General features: G+C 33.9%; 1 protein-coding gene, 1 long non-coding RNA gene and 1 pseudogene across 2 annotated transcripts; 2 read left to right on the plus strand and 1 right to left on the minus strand.

Annotated features, from left to right (window-relative positions):
* The first annotated feature begins 2,804 nt into the window (after nucleotides 1-2,804).
* Nucleotides 2,805-5,438, plus strand: LOC146939585 (glutathione S-transferase F11-like). The gene is made up of 3 exons (XM_085753197.1): nucleotides 2,805-3,178; nucleotides 4,080-4,128; nucleotides 4,873-5,438. The coding sequence occupies exons 1-3, from the start codon at nucleotides 3,032-3,034 to the stop codon at nucleotides 5,313-5,315; spliced, it is 639 nt and encodes a 212-aa protein (XP_085609323.1). The 5' UTR covers nucleotides 2,805-3,031; the 3' UTR covers nucleotides 5,316-5,438.
* Nucleotides 5,439-7,194: 1,756 nt separating this feature from the next.
* Nucleotides 7,195-9,765, plus strand: LOC146939586 (uncharacterized). Its single transcript, XR_015031699.1, has 2 exons — nucleotides 7,195-9,188; nucleotides 9,271-9,765. It is a non-coding gene; the product is annotated as an uncharacterized LOC146939586 (long non-coding RNA).
* Nucleotides 9,766-10,681: 916 nt separating this feature from the next.
* Nucleotides 10,682-13,742, minus strand: LOC146939587 (uncharacterized; annotated as a pseudogene).
* Nucleotides 13,743-18,423: the final 4,681 nt, after the last annotated feature.

Here is an 18,423-nt window from a genome sequence, read left to right on the forward strand (position 1 = left end):
CAAAGATAGTTTCAACTTCAAAAGATATAATTTTGTTGGTCATTGGGGACTTTTCAATTTTGAATTCTTAGGAGTTAGAAGAATACATTTTATACCTTTTGAAGCAATATAATTTCTTTTGAGCAAAGAATCTTCAATTCACGTACTCAAAATCAAGTTCGTGGCGGTTAGCTAGATGATTTTGGTTGGAGTATTTTTTCTTGAAAAGAAAAAAGTTGATTTGTCTTGGGTCTCCAGAATCAACAATTATGTTGTTTTAAATAAAAGAGAAAACAAAACAAAACAAAAACCGCATTAGATTTCGTTCAACTTTTCCAATTCTTTATTGAATTGAGTTGAATGTTATACTATATACTATTTAAGCAATTGGTCATACTCAAATTGTCAATGAGTTTCGGTTCAAGTCGATTTGGTGGAGAGTACTAAAGTTCAAATTCTTACAAAAAAATAATATTTAGTTAAACTTCACTTTTATTTTAATGAAGTTTTATTTTCTTTTTGACAGAACTTCGCATTATTATGATCATCTTTTCCTAAGAACCGAAGAGTTAAGAAAAAACCTTTAAAACTATAATTTAAAGTTTTTATCACTACGATTGATTTTTATCTCAAATTTATTATTTACCAAACTTTGACACCCATTCAAAAAATTCACATGAATGCTCACACTTTAATCATTTTAGATTCAATCCACATTTACATAGACTTTTTGATTAAAATCAACCGGCAAAACCATCCACACTTAGCGCATATCAATATAAACTAAAATACATAAATTAATATTTTAGGTTGCAATAAAATTAAATATAAATAAAATATTAATATGTAAGGAAAAGTTGTGAGACTTACTTTAAGTTCTTTTAGAATTGCTCCATTTCAAGCAAAAATTTAATGAGTTACTTCGAAATAGGGATGGTAAAATGGGCTGGACCCATTGAGTTTACCTGTTTAACCCGTTTTTTTAGCCGGTATTTACCAGTATTTTTTGTAAACAAAAGTGCTAGTTGTAAAAGGTTACTTACAAGATAAAACTAAAAATCCTAGGACATGTTGTGCAATATTTTTTCAAAAGTTGTTTGAATATTCATCATGTTCATTGATTTAAGTTTGAAATAGATGAAGATAACTGCTTGACTCGACTGAATCAAACAAGTTCTAATTTGAAAATAAACTTAACTTTGAAGATAAAGTTAAAAAAATTTAAAAGAAATTATTGCATTAATAAAGATCGTTCATCAAATCATGTTACACACATTTTGTTACTCTTTTATCTCTACGCTGAATAATTTGAGTATGAAAATTCTTGCTAATGATTTGTGAGTCTTTTTTCCTATGAAAAACTAGTATATATACATAAGAGAATAACTGAAACTACAACGGTCCTAAACTACATGACTTCGACAAGCTTGGCTTCGACTTTCACGTGTCTTAGACCTTTGAGGTTGCCACTTCAAAGATGATTTGAATTCCCTTTCAATCGAATTTGAAAGACTTGGAACTAGTCACATATTGAATCTTGGCGAATGCAGTCATTCCTTAACTTGCATTTGAAGAACTTCTTCGACTACAACTTTACCTGTCGAAAATGAACATTTAAAAATATAGGCTAACAACGGGGTGGATTGAGATTTTAAACCAGCCACTAGTAGAGTTCCCGCTCCGCCTAACCCACTAAAACGTTGTGCAGTAACGGGGTGGGGCATGCTGGTCTGTTGGGTTGATGTTTTAAAAATAAACTCTTTTTCACTTCTTTTTGTTTATAAGTCACAATCAATTTTCAAATTTTCTCCTCCTATAGTGGGGAAAATGCTCAATTAATTTTATTATTTTTACTTCATGATTTTATTCTTATATTTTTAACGGTTGGTCAATTCGTAACTCATGAAATTTTTATTTTGAATGCCTTATTAATTTTTTTGGTAAAGTTTAATGGTTTTTTTGGTAAAGAATGCCTTATTAATTTATTATAGAATTTTAGCTGATGTAATTTATATGTTTGAATGATTATTTTCATAATTTTTATGGAGTCATTGGTTATATATTTAGATTTTCTTAAATTAGCTTTAAATTTATTATTTTTATATTGGTTATGTGAAGTTTTTAATTAATAATTTCTATAAAAAAATATTGACTTGTCAATCCGTCAGTCCACCATAAAATAAGGCAGATGAAATTTTCAACCATACATCTCTAATTAGACCGTCCTTTTTTAGATTGGTTATTGACAGAACCGAGCAGGTTGACACTTTTTTCATCCCTACTTCGAGATAATGTGGTTCACTTGAACCCATAAAACATCTTTTGATAGAGTTGGCATTGAAGTTGCTCTTACATAGTTAGATTGTTTGATGCAGCTTGCACGGGGTTTCAGCATTGGGGGTTACAACCACCGCAATATTTTGTATTTCGTTTGTCACATTGTAGAAATTTCTTCACTTCCACTAAAACAAACTCTGTTGGTAGTTGGTACAATTTTGAGTTTCTTTGAATATGCAAATGTTAGCTTACATTCTCAAACAATTAAAAAAGTTTAGTAAAGTGGAAGAAGTCAACCCCCAATTGTGTTATAGATAAATCAGAAATGAATATGGTGTATACCAACCAAATTTCGGGTACCACTTTGATCAAGAGGAATATGCTATAAACCACCACCCTCAACTAATATAAATTTTTACTTAGTTAGTTAGTTATCTCTCAAAAAATAATTTTTTTGTTATGTTATATAAACACAACTTTTCACATCAGAATACGAACGACACTTGTCGCATACCATGATACCATAAACCAAAAATATTTCTACAACTTTACACAAGGCATAGCATAGCATAAGAAACTAAAAGTCAATAATTCACGTGTCAACCCCCACACTATGTTTTGGTGGACAGTTAAGTGCCGAAAAAAATTAAGTGAGAAAACATCAACTTGTTATTGATGCTATATATATTCGACAGCCAAATCAAGATATCATATGCATGTCAACATTATAATTATCATCACTGGGATTTTCAAGTAACAAAAGAGCAAGGGAAATATGGTGGTGAAAGTTTATGGTTCAATTAATGCAGCATGTCCTCAGAGGGTGATGGCTTGCCTCTTGGAAAAAGAGGTAGAATTTGAAATTGTGCATATTGATCTTGATAAAGGAGAGCAAAAGAAACCTGAGTTCCTTCTCCTCCAGGTAGTATATAGTCTATAAATGCACGTTCCCTAGATGCTTTTGTATCTTTCTTTCCTTTTTCTTCGATAATATTTTTAGAGTGTCGTTAATGATAAGCAACGGTCAAGAAATAAAAATAGAGAAATGCTACTTGATGCGAAAAATAATTCCCGAAAGGTTTGCGACACACGTATAGTTACCATAGCAGCTCATAGTTTTTACTTCCAACCATCCTTGTATTCCGCTAATCCCAAAAATCTAACGCTCGCAATTTGTTCGCAATAGCCTCGGAATAATTTCCTTCGCTATCAATAGCACCACTCATAAAAATATAGTTGAGATATCTTGGTTTTTCGGATGGTGTCGTTTTTGCACTTTTTTTCCTTCTTAAAAAAGGTATTTCTTTTTTTATAAAAGTATGCGGTGTAGTCTACATACAAATTTAAGAATCTCAAATGTGAGTGTTAATTAATTAAAAGTGGGAAAAGTTAATTCTACTAGATAGATTTATTATATTGATTGATGGTTTATTTTGCATGATTGTTTTTCTTAAAGAATCTAGTGACAAAACTTACACCTACACTAAGTGAAGAGAAATGAGTAATTGTGGTTCGAAAATGTGCACCGAACATAGTAAATATTTGTGCAATCTTTTAACATCTTAGTTTTACGATACATTTTGCATGAGTATTTACAACCATATACAATTATATATATGATCAAATATTCTTTAAAAAAAATATATGATCAAATATTGACATGTTGAATTTTGTCTGATTAACAAAGTTTTGACTATTTTTGTAGCAAATTTGTTAAATTTCAAATGAATTAATTGTATTTGACTATATCTTTGATTCCACTCGTATTTCATGAGAATGTATTGCACAAGAAATCATCATGTAATAAATTTTTATTTTTGCAGCCCTTTGGTCAAGTTCCAGTTGTAGAGGATGGTGATTTCAGACTCTTTGGTGAGAATTTGTTGGCTTTCGTGTTATTGTCATTTTTTTTTCCTCTCAATTAAATTTGTGCTCATTCAAAAGTTACACAACATATCTAACCCTAAAAAATAATAAATTTGCTATAACATTTTTTCTCTTTTAATTTTATCCTTAATTATTTTTTACCTTCAATTATATTCCACCAATAAATCAACACCACATTTAAACAAAGAGAGAGCACCAATTGGGACGACATGGCCACATGGGATACCAAACCCGTACCTAATCGATACTATTTAAATTTTAAAGTCTTTATTATTCTTGTCAAAAAAACAAAAATTAAAGTCTTTATTATAAAATATTGTCATGTGCAAAGAAATATATTTTTCTAATAGACATTGCGTCATGTTAGGCTTTTAAAATGGTCATATTAAACAAAACAATCATCATAATGAAAATTTAGCCTTAGAAAGCTCACGCAAATATAGTTTAATTTCTACGATCAAATATCATATCATATTCGTTAGTAGTTTAATTTTCATGGTTTCATTGGTTTGTATTTTATAATTCATGTGTATCCATATTGGCTTGCTAATCTGTTAGTTTATTCTTGAAGAATTTTTGATGTTATTTTTCTAGAGATATAACATTGCTCATATTTAAATAAGGTAACATAAGCTTTAATATGAGATACGTCTAAAGTAACATGTTATTTTTTCTAGGGCAAAATAAAGTAACATGTTATGTTAGGCTTATCTTTTGTGATTTGTGTAGAATCAAGGGCTATTGTAAGGTACTATGCAGCAAAGTATGCAGACCGTGGTCCTGACCTACTTGGCACAACTTTAGAAGAGAAAGCTGTGGTAAATCAATGGCTTGAAGTAGAAGCACACAATTTCGATCCTTTATGCTTCAATATAATGTTCAATCTTGTAATTCTACCAAAAATGGGTAAGCCTGGAGACATAACTATAGCTCATAGTTCTGAACAGAAGCTAGAGGAAGTGCTTGATGTGTATGAACGTAGGCTTTCTAAAAGCACTTATCTTGCTGGTGATAAGTTCACTTTGGCTGATCTTAGCCATCTTCCTGGAATTGAACATCTTATTGAGGCAGCAAAATTGGGACATTTGATTAGTGAGAGGAAGAATGTGAATGCTTGGTGGGAGAAAATTTCTAGTAGGCCAGCTTGGAAGAAGTTGAAGGAATTGGCATAAGGAGATCTTGTCCTATCCTATTCATATATACCTAAGTATATGGATTGTTTATGAATATGTATGTTTATCAAATAATGATTATTAAAGAATAAAGTTTTTCAACTACGATACACTGATAGACCATATTTTTGTTGTATGATACCGTATCCAATATCTACTAATATGATTCAATATAATTATAACACTAGTTGGACCAATCAAAATGAACTAGCATTAAACTTGACGGAACAAAGTGAAAGTGGGAATGTTGAGAAGAGTTTGAAAGAATTGAGAGAGAAAGTGAAGATAATCAAAGTGAATTTTATTGAATGAATTGCATTACAAAATAGGTATCATAATTAGTCCTTATTATACTAAAAAAAGACTTAACAAACTTTAACAATTTTATAAATAACTGAGTTTACTTGTTCAACAAGTAAACTCTTGAGTATATGCTAACTAACTAACTGAATTAATTTCCTAATACACAACCTTAATTCATTAGTTAATGACTTTAACCATCTCTAACTTGTTCCTTAAGTATTCAAAAATGTTGGTCTTTAGAGGCTTGGTTAACAAATATGCAATTTGTTCTTATGTCTTGCATTGCTTGATTTCTAGCTTATCCTTGTTTACTTGATCCATAAGAAAGTGAAAACGTGTCACAATGTGTTTACTTCTACCATGAGCCACTAGATGTTTAGCTAAGTCTATTCCAGACTTGTTATCAATCAACAATTCCATTTTCTCATCTTTCAGATTCATTTCCAACATAATCATGTTGATCAATTGAGCTTGCTGCTATGTACCCGGTTTCATAGGAAGTTAGTGCTACTATTGCTTCCTTCTTAGAACTCCATGACATTGTTGTATTACCATACATGAATACATACACATTGGTGATTTTTCTGCCATCTATGTCTCAACCCGAGTCAGAATTAAAATAGTCATATACTTTGTAGGTTTGGTTCTTCTGATTCTTAGTATACATCGTACCATAGATGCAATTACCTTTCACATATATGATAATTCTCTTTGCTAAAATTAGGTTAGAAGTTGTAGGGTTTCCACGTATCTATTGATCAAACATACTCCATATGATATGGCAGGTCTTGTATGGAATAATACCTTAGTGATCCCACTATTTGCTTGTACAAAGTCGAATAAACTTGGTTCTCATCACTACTCAAAGGAAGCTTGGTTCTTGTGTCTACTGGTGTTGAGACTGGCTTGTAGTTTTCCATATTGAACCTCTTCAATATATCTTGTGCATACTTCCTTTGATGAATCACCAAACCTTGTGAATTCATTTTAAATTCGATTACCATGAAGTATGTGAGATACCTAAATCAAACATGTCAAATTGGTTCATAATGTTTCTTTTAAAACAAGTCATCTCAACTTCATTGTTTCTGGTCACAATCATATCATCTACATATATGCCAACAATAAGTTTGTGCTTATTTGTAGTGTTCTTGTAGTATATGCCATGTCCATTTACACATTTCACAAAACCTTATTGAAGAAGAAACCCATCTATTTTCTTATATGGGTTCCTATTTCAGGCCATCAAGTGCTTTCTTCATCTCCTTCTCCAACCTCATCAATTTCAACTCGATTATCAACTTCATTTTGATAATTTTCTTCAGGTTCAAAGAAGTAAAATTGTTTGTCGGTTTTATTAGAGATGTTATTCCTTCCCAATGCATGCTTCTTGTCCTTGATTCATCAAATTTCACATATTTGTTGAACACTACTTTCTTACTCTTAGGATCATACAATTTGAATTCCTCTCACATTGACTCTCAAATGTTTCAATTGAAACATGATTATCAGTCATGAATTCAATCAAAACATCCTTGATATGAAATTTCTCGTCATATGAATCTAGGGGAAGAATTTGAGTAGGTAAAATTTGCTCCCAATTAATTTTTTCCATGAGAAACTCATCTTGTGCTTCCAAAACCAATAGATCTTCACCTTCTGGTGGCGGGACATAACAATCAAAAGTGTTACTCTTATGTCCTTCTATCCAGAAATCAAATCTATGAGGTAAAAACCGAAGGAGGTCCTTTTCAAATGTATCTCTCATGATCTGGCCCTCCAATATACGACATTGTGCAGAAAGAAGACAAGTTTCAATTTCATCCAAACGTTGTAGAAGATAATCATCAAATTCTTCCATCCTATGCGGTGGTTAATTATCTCAACAAAGAAGACAAACATCACTAGAACACGACATTAGAAAACTTAACAGATAAAAAAAATAAAAAAATAAAAAAAAACAAAAATTTTATTGCAGAGCAAAAAATTTCAATTAAGCAAAAATAAAATTCAACAGTGATTTAGCAATCCCCGGTAACGGCGCCAAAAACTTGATGACGTATTTCGCAAGTGTACGAAATCGTTCAAGTAGTAAATTTTAAAACGGTAAGACCGAGTGTCGAACTCAAGGATCGCGTTATACTATTGAATTGTATTTAGAACTTAATCGAACAAAAGGTTACGAATTTGGTTTGTTTTATCGCAATATTGAAAATTAAGCAAAGTAAATAAAGTGATTAAGATTAATGGGAGAAAGATGCTAGGGATGAGTTTCGCTAGATGACCATGAAAAGCTAATAACTTAGTCTCAACTATTTAATCGACTCATATGATTGTTACCGAATTATCTAATTTATTCTTGCCCTAATTCCTTAGTGACAAAAACTTTAAACCTAAAATAAAGACCTAATTCCTTAGTGAATTTGAAGATTAGGGTTGAGCATTAACGAACAAAAATTCTCTTAATGATTCCAAGGGTTTGTATCTATTCCTAGATTACAAAGGCAAGGATCTCTTATTTCAAAGCGTTTATCAATTCCACTTCCGTATCACAAAATAAACCGTAAATCAATTTAAAGGCGGCCGACACAATAAAAAGCATTAAGAACGGAAATAAGAGAAACAATCATATGAATTTCAATCAATAATATAAACTAGGTCATAACAAACATGTTCATCTAGGTCTACTCATCCCCAACAAAGGAGGGTTTAGTTACACATAATCAAGCAATAAACAATAAAAGAAGAATTACAAGATGAATTCATGAATAAACCTTGTTAAAACTCCTTCAATGATGTTCCAATCAGCTCAAAATCGCTCTCCTATGTGTTTCTATGCCTTTTGATATCCAAAAATCGTGTTCTAGGTCTGAAACCAAGTTTGTTTAAATAGGCACAGGCAAAATCGGTTACCGATGGCATCCAATCGGTAACCGATTTCATTAAAAAGCCCATCGCAGTCTTCAAATCGGCGGTTGATTGATATCAATCGGTAGCCGATTTTCACAGTGACAAAATGTTGGAATTCAGCAGCAAAATCGGTGGCCAGTTGGGAAAATCGGTGGCCGATTTCTGGCTTCCTTGAAATTGTGTTTTTGCTCCTTTGTGGCTCCTAGCTCCCAGAATTACAGTAAATATGACCCAAAAACTATATAAAAATGTCTAATAAACTAAGATGACAGGGTGTCATCAATACCATCATTGATTTCACTTTCAACTTCACTTGTGTTTGTGTTTTTGGTTCAAGTGAAATTGGTTAGGTATTGGAAAGTATGGGAACAGTTACAAAGGGAGAGGAATGATAGTAGAGGTGTTGGGAGGTGTATTCAGGAATTGAGGATGAAAGGGGCTAGTTTTGATTTGTCTAAAGAGTTGCAAGTGAATGGGAAAAAGATGAAGAGTTCGAGTGTTGAGATTAAATGGACAGTGGTTACTTGGTTTAATCGTTATTTGCTTACTGTTTGTCTTGTTTGTTTTACAGGTTTGGCTTTTCCTGCTTCCAAGTTTGTTCTTTGTGGTTTGTGATCAAGATTATGATGATGTTTGGATTTGTTTATTGTTAATGATGAGGTAAAAAAATCCGTCTTTCTTAATTTGTGTTATTTGGTTTTATTAAATTTGTTTAGTTTTTTATGGTTACTGTTGTTTTCAGCCTCTCTGCCAAAGGAATGAAGCAATGTTGGTCCGATTGATTTACTGCACTTGGCTCGGCTCGATTGTTGATGAAGATTAGATCGTTGAGATCACGATATGAGTCATTTGATCTTGATCTAGCTACTCATTGCGAAGACGGGAATTGTTGATTTAGATCAATGGACTTTGGATCATGGCTCAGCTCGTCCATTTTTACCTGATCAACAAGCATATCATGTTTCTTAAGTTCGTTGTAACTAACTTGCTCCTTTTGTATTGGCTATATATATAAAGCCTTGTGAGTAGATTTAAGAGTTAAGTGGATGAATTCAGATCAAACTATTTAACTAGAATTGAGTGCACATATCAGGAGAGGAAAATTCAATTTGTGAGAGATGGCATTGATAGATTCAATCCTTTCACGGATGATCCTTGTAATTTCTCTTATCATTACATTCAAGTCGGATCCTGTCCCCCAGATGTAGGAGTTTTACTCTGAACTGGGTTACCAACTTCTTGTGTTCATCCTTCATTTTTTTTTCATTTATGCGCTAGCCCTTGTTCAAATAAATTGCGTATTTCAATTATCGTGTGTTCATCATTGATCTGATTGATTAATCACAACAATGGACAAGTACAAAAAATGGCCTCAAAAGGTTTCAATTATTCTGTTTTGTCATATATAGGGTTTTGCTTGATGATTATTGTGTCATTGTGAATAATAACTAGGATATCCTGCAAGAGCATAATGGCTTGAAGTGATAGGTATCCTGTCATTGAGTCATTGAAGCAACACCTGTATGTACTCAATTTTGGGAGCAATGCAGCTGGTTGCAGTGCTAGTTGCTTCAATCTTCAATTTTGATTCATTGGAATATCTTAACTTATGAAATAAAAGCTATCGTTCATTTATGGAACTCAATGCGTAGTCTATTACTTGTCATTAAGCACTAAAATAAGATGAAACTTGGCCATAGAAGGTAAGGGTAAATTTTGTATTGAGGCTTTTAATATTTTATAACAAGGTTAAGGTCAGCACCAAAATAATCTGAACCTTGCTTTAAATGATAATTACACTCTTGATCACTTTCAAATCGATTTTCTTTGTTCTATTTTGTTATGGTTAGTGTTCTCTTGTTTTCTCAGCCTCTCTACCAAGGGAATGAAACATTGTTTGTCCAATTGGTTAGAAGGTTCAGATTCTGAGCTTTTTATTTTTATGAAATCACAATATCAGCCATTTGATCTCTATTTTAGATTGGCTAGCTGCAATGACAATGGGAATTGTTGATTTTAGTGAAACATAGTCATGGACAAGTATTATACAAATGGCCTCAGAAGTTTCTATGCAAACTACAAATTTAGCAAGGATGAGACTGAAGCATATTTAAATCACTACATTTTGTACAGAGATATATGTAGAACAGTTGACAATCACATATGATCTCATCTCATACAACTCTTAAATGTTGATATTACAATTACAATATTGACTCTGTTTGGAGCTAACCTTAACTAGCATGAACTCATTTTCTGTGAAAGTTATTTAACTTTACCATCAAAGTTACATAGATCTTGTCACCCACTCCATCGATAAACCGGTAGTATGTGTGCCTCCATTTCCTAATAAGAAATAAAGGACCACAAATCAACCAAAAACCTACTCCAAATCCAACTCCCATGCCTAGACAGTATGATTCTCTTATAGAGTCGTCATCATCTTCATTTACTCTAGATGGCGTTGTGGTTTTACAATTTCCTTCTTCCATAGCACAAAAAATAAGAGGAGCTCCGCATAATTTTGGATTGCCAATGTAGCTCGATGCATTAAAACTTTGAAGTTGAGTCCCCATTGGTATACTTCTGTTAAAATTGTTGCAAGATAAGTTCAAATAACCCAAAAAGTTTAAGTGGGCCATGCCCTGAGGAATTTCACCATAAAACTTATTATTAGAGAGATCAAGAGACTCCATATTTTTCATACCTCCAATCATCTCTGGTATTGTTCCAGTCAAGTTATTGTGAGATAAGTTCAATGTTTGAACTTGAGCTAGTCGAAATAATTCTGGCGGCACTTCTCCTGACAAGCTATTGGCTGAAAGGTCAATAGTTTGGCTTTCTGGTCGAATCTTGTACACGTAATCATGACCTTTTGTAAAGAACTCAATTGTAAAACCATACCAAGAAAATGGGTTTAAAGAAACCATATTAGTCATGTTATAAACACACTCTGGCATAGATCCTGAAAATTTGTTTTGTGCAAGGTCCAAATGTACCAAAGATGTGAGATTGAATAACTGTGTTGGAATAGTCCCTTCAAACTAGTTAGCTCTTAATATAAGCAATCCTAAGTTTAGTGGCATCTTGATTGGTATGGTTCCAGAAAACTCATTTTCTCCCAAGTTAATAGCTTGCAATTGTTTCAAATGAGAGAGGTGCACTAGAGCTTCACCAGATCGCTTATTACTCCACAAGTTGATGTATAGTAAATCTTCCAAATTCTTCCAACTATGTGGAATTGATCCTGAGAACGAGTTGTAAGAAAAATCAGCTATTTGGGCAATTGGTGATAAGTTTGGGAGTCCTCCTGTGAAATTATTATGATCCAGCTCGAAATAATGACAATTTAACGTTAGGTTTGATATGTCTCCGGTCAATGAATTGTTTGACAAATTAAGAGAATGTATTCCTCCTACAAAGCTCCAAAACATATTTCTATCAACTAATGAAATTCCTGAGTTCGATAAGCTGAAAGATTGTAAAGACTTTTGTGTATATATCCAAGATGGAAAATGTGGACCTTGATTTGTATTCTCCATGTAAAGTGCATGGAGTTGAAAAGGAGGAATATATTCCGAATCGAATTGGAATACAACATTTAATCTTCCCAAGTCAAGTGAACTTAAACTAGAGAGTTTGGAAAAGGTTAGTTTTGATATTTCACCTGAGAAATTATTAGAGGCGATATATAAGTAAGATAAAGATGAGAGGTTTCCTAGAGTTGAAGGAATGGAACCACTAAACATGTTCATGGAAAGATCAAGATATTGAATATTTGGTAGTTGTCCTATTCCATCTGGAATTGATCCTTGTAGTTGGTTGTTTTTTAGATTAAGGTGTCTCAAATTTTGAAGGTTTAGCAAGCTTGAAGGTATGTTGCCATGTATATTGAGAAAGGAAAGGCCAAGATAGGTGATATCTTTGGTGAGATTAAAAAACTCGTTAGGTAATTGAGATGTGAAGTTGTTTCCAGAAAGATCAAGAGTTACAAGTGAAGACGAATTCAAATACTCAAGAGATGAGTTGATCATAAAGTTGTTTAGGTTACAATCAATCATATGTAATTCTAATAGTGAAGGAAGTGTATCCACTTCTTGAAGCCAATTGGTTTCCTTACGAAGATCGATTCCACTAAGGTTGAGATATTTCAATGAAGAAAGTGGGGAAAGCCAATGAAGATTATCCATGTGAAGAGTATTATCAAAATTGAAGGCGGATAAGTCAAGGTAGACAAGTTTAAATGAATGTGTGATGTTGTGTTGAATGGTGGGAATACTTATCAAATCAAAATCGCTCAAGTCCAAGTAACTAAGAAACTCAAGTTCTAGGATCGAAAAGTTGATCTCACCTTTCAAATATTGATCACTAAGATCAATCTCTGTAACTCTACCAGTAATGTTGTCACAGTGGACTCCTTTCCATGCACAACAATCTTTTCCAGCTGACCACGTTGAAATCAGAACAAGACTATCATTGATGCTTTGTTTGAAGGTTAACAGTGTCTCTCGATCTTTCTCATTGCATGAAATCGATGTGTGATGGCTGCACATGCTTTTGTGGAATGTGGTTATAGATAAAAGGAGAAGCAAAAGAAGTGACAATTGTGAAGTAAGAATGGTCATCACGACTGATTATTTGGATTAAAAAAGAAGATGTAATTCAAATGGGAGTATGATTTGTTACAAGATTGTAGTTGTTTATATAAGATGTTGGCTTATGGAAAGCTTGAAAAAAGAAATAGCTCCAAAAAGGATAAATTGAAAAAAGCTTGATAAGAAAGTATGTGGACAATAGTTTAACAGTAACAATTGATGCAAATGGGACCTGATTGTTGGAAAAATGAAATAGCTCCAAACTACAAGACTTTGAAAAGGCATGGAAGACTTGGAATTGTAGAATTTCTATGAATCAATGTTTTAAACTTGGTGCCAAATTGTTTGAACTTTATTATGATTGGTAAATGTTTAATTTATTATATTTTTTGGACAACAATTTTGTTATTTATTTGTCCTGTCTGGTTGCATAACAGAGAATAGTAGTGGTGGTTCTCCGATAGAAGAGGTTCCGACATGGTGGAGAGCGAGATTCTACGATGGAGGAGAATGGTGCTGGCAAGCACATTTGCACTCTGACGTTTAAGTCGGTAAGAGAAAGAGGTGGATTTTGTGCTAAAAAAAATGTGAAAGAAGCACGTTATCGTACCTGGGTCTTTTTTTTTACTCGGGTAAAAAAAGTTTGTCTTTCTTTATTTATGTTCAAGTTTAATGAATATGCTTCGTCACAGTTTCTCCATTTCACACCATTAAAATGAGGGATTTGGCGGAATACACGTGTTATTAATTTAGTTTTTTATGGTTTCTGTTTTCTTGAATTTTCCGCCTCTGCGAAGGGAATGAAGCAATGTTGGTCCGATTGGTTTAGACAAGCCCTTTTGAATCAAGGGAATTGGGTGCTGCTGCACTTGTCTCGGCTCAATTGTTGATGAAGATTATACCGTTGAGATCACAAGATTTTGATTTTTGTAAGATCGCGGTATGAGTCATTTGATCTCGATCTAGCTAGCCATGGTGAAGATGGGAATTGTTGATTTAGATCAGTGGACTTTGGATCATGGCTCAGCTCATCCCCTTTTACCAAATTTGGGTGCGTGCACAACAAGCAAATCCTTTTTGTTATAACTTACTCTTTTATATTTGCTATATATATATAAAGTCTTAGGAATAGATATGAGAGTTAAGTGGAAGAGTTCAGACCAAACAATTCAGATATTCAGTGCACAAAACAGGAGAAAAAAAATAACTTGTGAGAGGTGTCATGATTAGATCTCATCGATTCATGATATCTTTGATGGATGATCCTTATAATTTCTCTTATTATATAGTAATCTTCAAGTCGGATCCTGTCCTCCAGATGTAGGAGTTTTACTCTGAACTGGGTTACCAAATTCTTGTGTTCAACTTGAATTCTCTTTCATTCATTAGTTTAGACTTTAGCCTTTGTTCAAATAAATTGCTTTCTGCAATTATCGTGTGTTCATTGTTGAACTGATGGATTACTCATTACTCATGACAGTTGATTCTAGTGAATCATGGACAAATACAAAAAATGGCCTCAGAGGTTTCACTTCATACAGCATGCACTGATTTCTCTAGTTGGACAGGCATACATTCTTTGATTCACCTGGATACTTATGGTGCTAAATATACTTGGGTGAACAAAAGGGATGGGGGAGCTTTTATTGCACAAAGGCTTGACAGGGCTATTTGCAATGATAAATGGATTGATCATTGGAATGTCATTAACTGCAACACACTTAACAGAACCTGTTCTGATCACTTTCCTCTGCTGCTGACTTTACACAGGACCTCTCCTACTGACATAATCCCTAGATTCAAGTTCTTTAAATCATGGACCAATATTGATGGGTGTGAAACCATTATCTCTGATCACTAGTCTGTCACTTGCAATGGTACTCCAATGCACATCCTGCACTATAAGTTGAAAAGTTTAAAGCCTAAACTTCAACTCTGGAACAAAACTGTTGTCGGAAATTATCATCAAAGGGTTCATATGGCTCAACAACAACTCAGTGAAGCTCAGTTAGCAATCAGGGGCGGATCTAGACATGTCATATTGGTGTGGCAAATATACAAATCAACTATATTTATTAACAAAGTAAGTTATTGATGACTTAAACAATATAGTGCAATGGTATGGGAGGAAGCATTTTACCATGGTGTTACGGGTTCGATTCCCTGCAACACCCTTTCTTATATTAATAACTTATAAAAAATTTGTTCAAAAGCACACCTCAACAAGAGTTGAATGCTGGACATGCATATCATTCACACAACACACATACCACTCTGCCAACTACAGATCTGTGACATATCAACAACTTATATAATATATATGAAAAAAAATCTGGGGAAAAATCTGGTATGGCATCTGCCACACCATGTTTCATGCTAGATCCGCTCATGTTAGCAATTGACCAGTTGGGGTATAGTGTGGAAAGATCACAGGCTGAACTTGATTGCCTGACAAGTTACAGCCAGGCACTGAATTTGTTAAACAGTTTTTGGCAAGACAAAAACAAGCAAGCTAGATTCCTTGAGGGGGATAGGAACACTGCTTTTTTTCATAGGTTTACAAAAATCAGAGATGCCCAAAGTTACATTAGCCTATTGAAAAATGGGGATGAAGTTCTCATCAGTAAAGAGGATATTGAAGCTCATGTGCTTCAGTACTTTACAGACATTTTCTCTGCTCCTTCTGTCCATATAGAAAATGAGTTACCAGACAAGTACATTCCCAATATTGTTACTACTGAAGACAATGCTATACTAACTGCCATACCTACAATTGAGGAGGTCAAACATGTTGTTTTTGACTTAAATGGAGATGCTGCACCTGGACCTGATGGGTGCTCTGGCCACTTTTACCAACACTTCTGGCATATTATTGGTATTGATGTTGTTAATTCTACACAACACTTCTTCCTTCACAACTACATTATGCCTAATTTGAATTCCAACTTGCTGATTCTCATCCCTAAAGTACCTAGTGCTGACAAATTGGATAATTTTAGGCCAATTGCACTGGCCAACTTCCAATTTAAACTCATTACCAAGATATTAGCTGATAGGCTGGGGATAATAGCTTCCAGAATCATTTCCATACATCAAAGGGGTTTTATACCTGGGAGACACATTCATGATTGTATTATGACTGCTTCAGAAGTTGTTAACTTGCTGCACAAGAAATCCTATGGGGGAAATTTAGCTCTGAAAATTGATGTCAGGAAAGCATTTGACACAGTTAATTGGAAGTTTTTGGTACATGTTCTTCATTGTTTTGGCTTTAATCAAGTTTTTTGTGACTGGATTATTACTATACTTCATTCAGCCAAAATTTCAATCAACATAAATGGTAAAGCTGTTGGTTTCTTAAATTGTACTAGAGGGTGACCCCCTCTCACCCCTTCTCTTCTGTATTGCTGAAGAAGTCCTTAGTAGAGGTCTTGATTCCATGGTTCAGGAAGGAAGATTAACATAGATGAATGCTACTAGAAATCTGTTCATACCTAGTCACTGTCTCTATGCAGATGACATACTTATATTTTGCAAAGGTACTTTGGCCAATGTCCAAAATATTATGCATCTCTTTGAGCTCTATGGTCAGTATTCAGGGCAACTGGTGAATGCTCACAAAAGCAAGTTCTACTCTGGGAACCTATCTTTATCCAGAATTCATACTATAGCAGGAATCACAGGTTTCAGTCATGGGTCCCTTCCCTTCTTTTATTTAGGTATTCCCCTTTTTAAAGGGAAACCTAAGGCTCTCCATTTGAGGCCCATTGTTGCTAGAATTCAACTGAAATTGAGTGCTTGGAAGGGCAGCCTCTTGACAATTATGGGGAGAGTTCAACTTATAAATGTTGTGATTGGTAGCATGCTCACTTATTCATTTCACATATACAAATGGCCAGCAAGTTTGCTTCATGAAGTAGCTAAAAGTATGAGAAACTTCTTATGGAGTGGAAATATTGATGATAGGAAGGTATGCACTGTTTCTTGGTCTAATGTTTGCAAACCCAAAGATGAGGGTGGTTTATCTGTTAAGGACCCCTGTCAAAGTTAATCAGTCATCTTTGTTACTTTTAACTTGGAAATTGATGAATTCTGATGAGCAATGGGCCCAAATTGGAAGAAAGAGGTATATCAGAAATGGCCAACCTAAAAATCACTATCTGACTTCTTCAGTCTGGCCTGGCATGAAACAACAGATACAAATGGTTTTAAACCACTCTACTTGGTCAGTGGGAAATGGAAAGAACATCCATTTCTGGACTGATAAATGGCTTGCTAACTCCATTGCAGATCTCTGGAATATTCCTTCAGCTATCACATCCTCCCTTTCTATGAAAGTTGCAGACTGTATAGTTGAGGGTACTTGGTGTATTCCTGCTTATGTAATGCAGAAAGACCCTGCTCTAGCCTCTCAGATACACAAGATAACTGTAACGCCCGTCTTAATTATTTAATTAATTCAATGAAGTTTAGAATATATTTATATATATTTATATGATTTATGATTTAAGTGTATTACATGATTGATATGTGTGTTTTTATGATTCATGAAGTTGAGTGGTTTATATGATTTATAAATAAATTATGTGGGATATATGATTTTGTGAAGTTGTTATGTTGGTGTGACTTATTTTATTATTGAATAAAATAAGATATGAGAAATAAAATAAAAATATTAAGAAGTGGGGCAGTGTTGTGAGATGAGTAAGTTAGTGGTGAGGAGAGTAATACAAGTGTTATAAATAGAGGGTTAGGTAGAGAGAATAAGTTTTAGAACGTACGTGAAACGCTTTTGGAGAAAAAAGGTAGAAAAGTCAAAACAAGAGGAGAACAAGGGGAGGGCTGCGATTCTGCAATTACCAGGTAAGGGTGAGACTAACTTTCAATATTATTAAGGGTATAATTCTGTAGAATGAATTTAGCATGATTAGGTTGAGTTTTGGTGAGAATTGGGAATTAGGTTTAAGACCGATTTTGATGATTGAACCATGAAAAGATGTTAGATTGATGCAAAATTAGTGTACAGACCTTAGATAATACCTAGGGTGATAATTAGATGCTATTTGGATGAAATAATCATGAAGATAGGTGAAAAGTTGTGATTTTTAGGTTTCTGGCCATACTGACATTCATCGCTCGCAACTGCGAGCAAGAACACTCGCAATTGCGAGCTAGGAACCATCGCTCGCCACTGCGAGCAACACAACTCGCAACTGCGAGTAACCTGTAAGCTCGCCATTGCGAGCAAAGTAGCTCGCCATTGCGAGCAAGGACTTTAGGAATCCCAGAATGCACGCTTT

This window comes from Medicago sativa, chromosome 3 (genome assembly GCF_051527215.1).
Source record: "Medicago sativa cultivar Bolivia chromosome 3, Bolivia_mono, whole genome shotgun sequence".
Taxonomy (NCBI): Eukaryota; Viridiplantae; Streptophyta; class Magnoliopsida; order Fabales; family Fabaceae; genus Medicago; species Medicago sativa.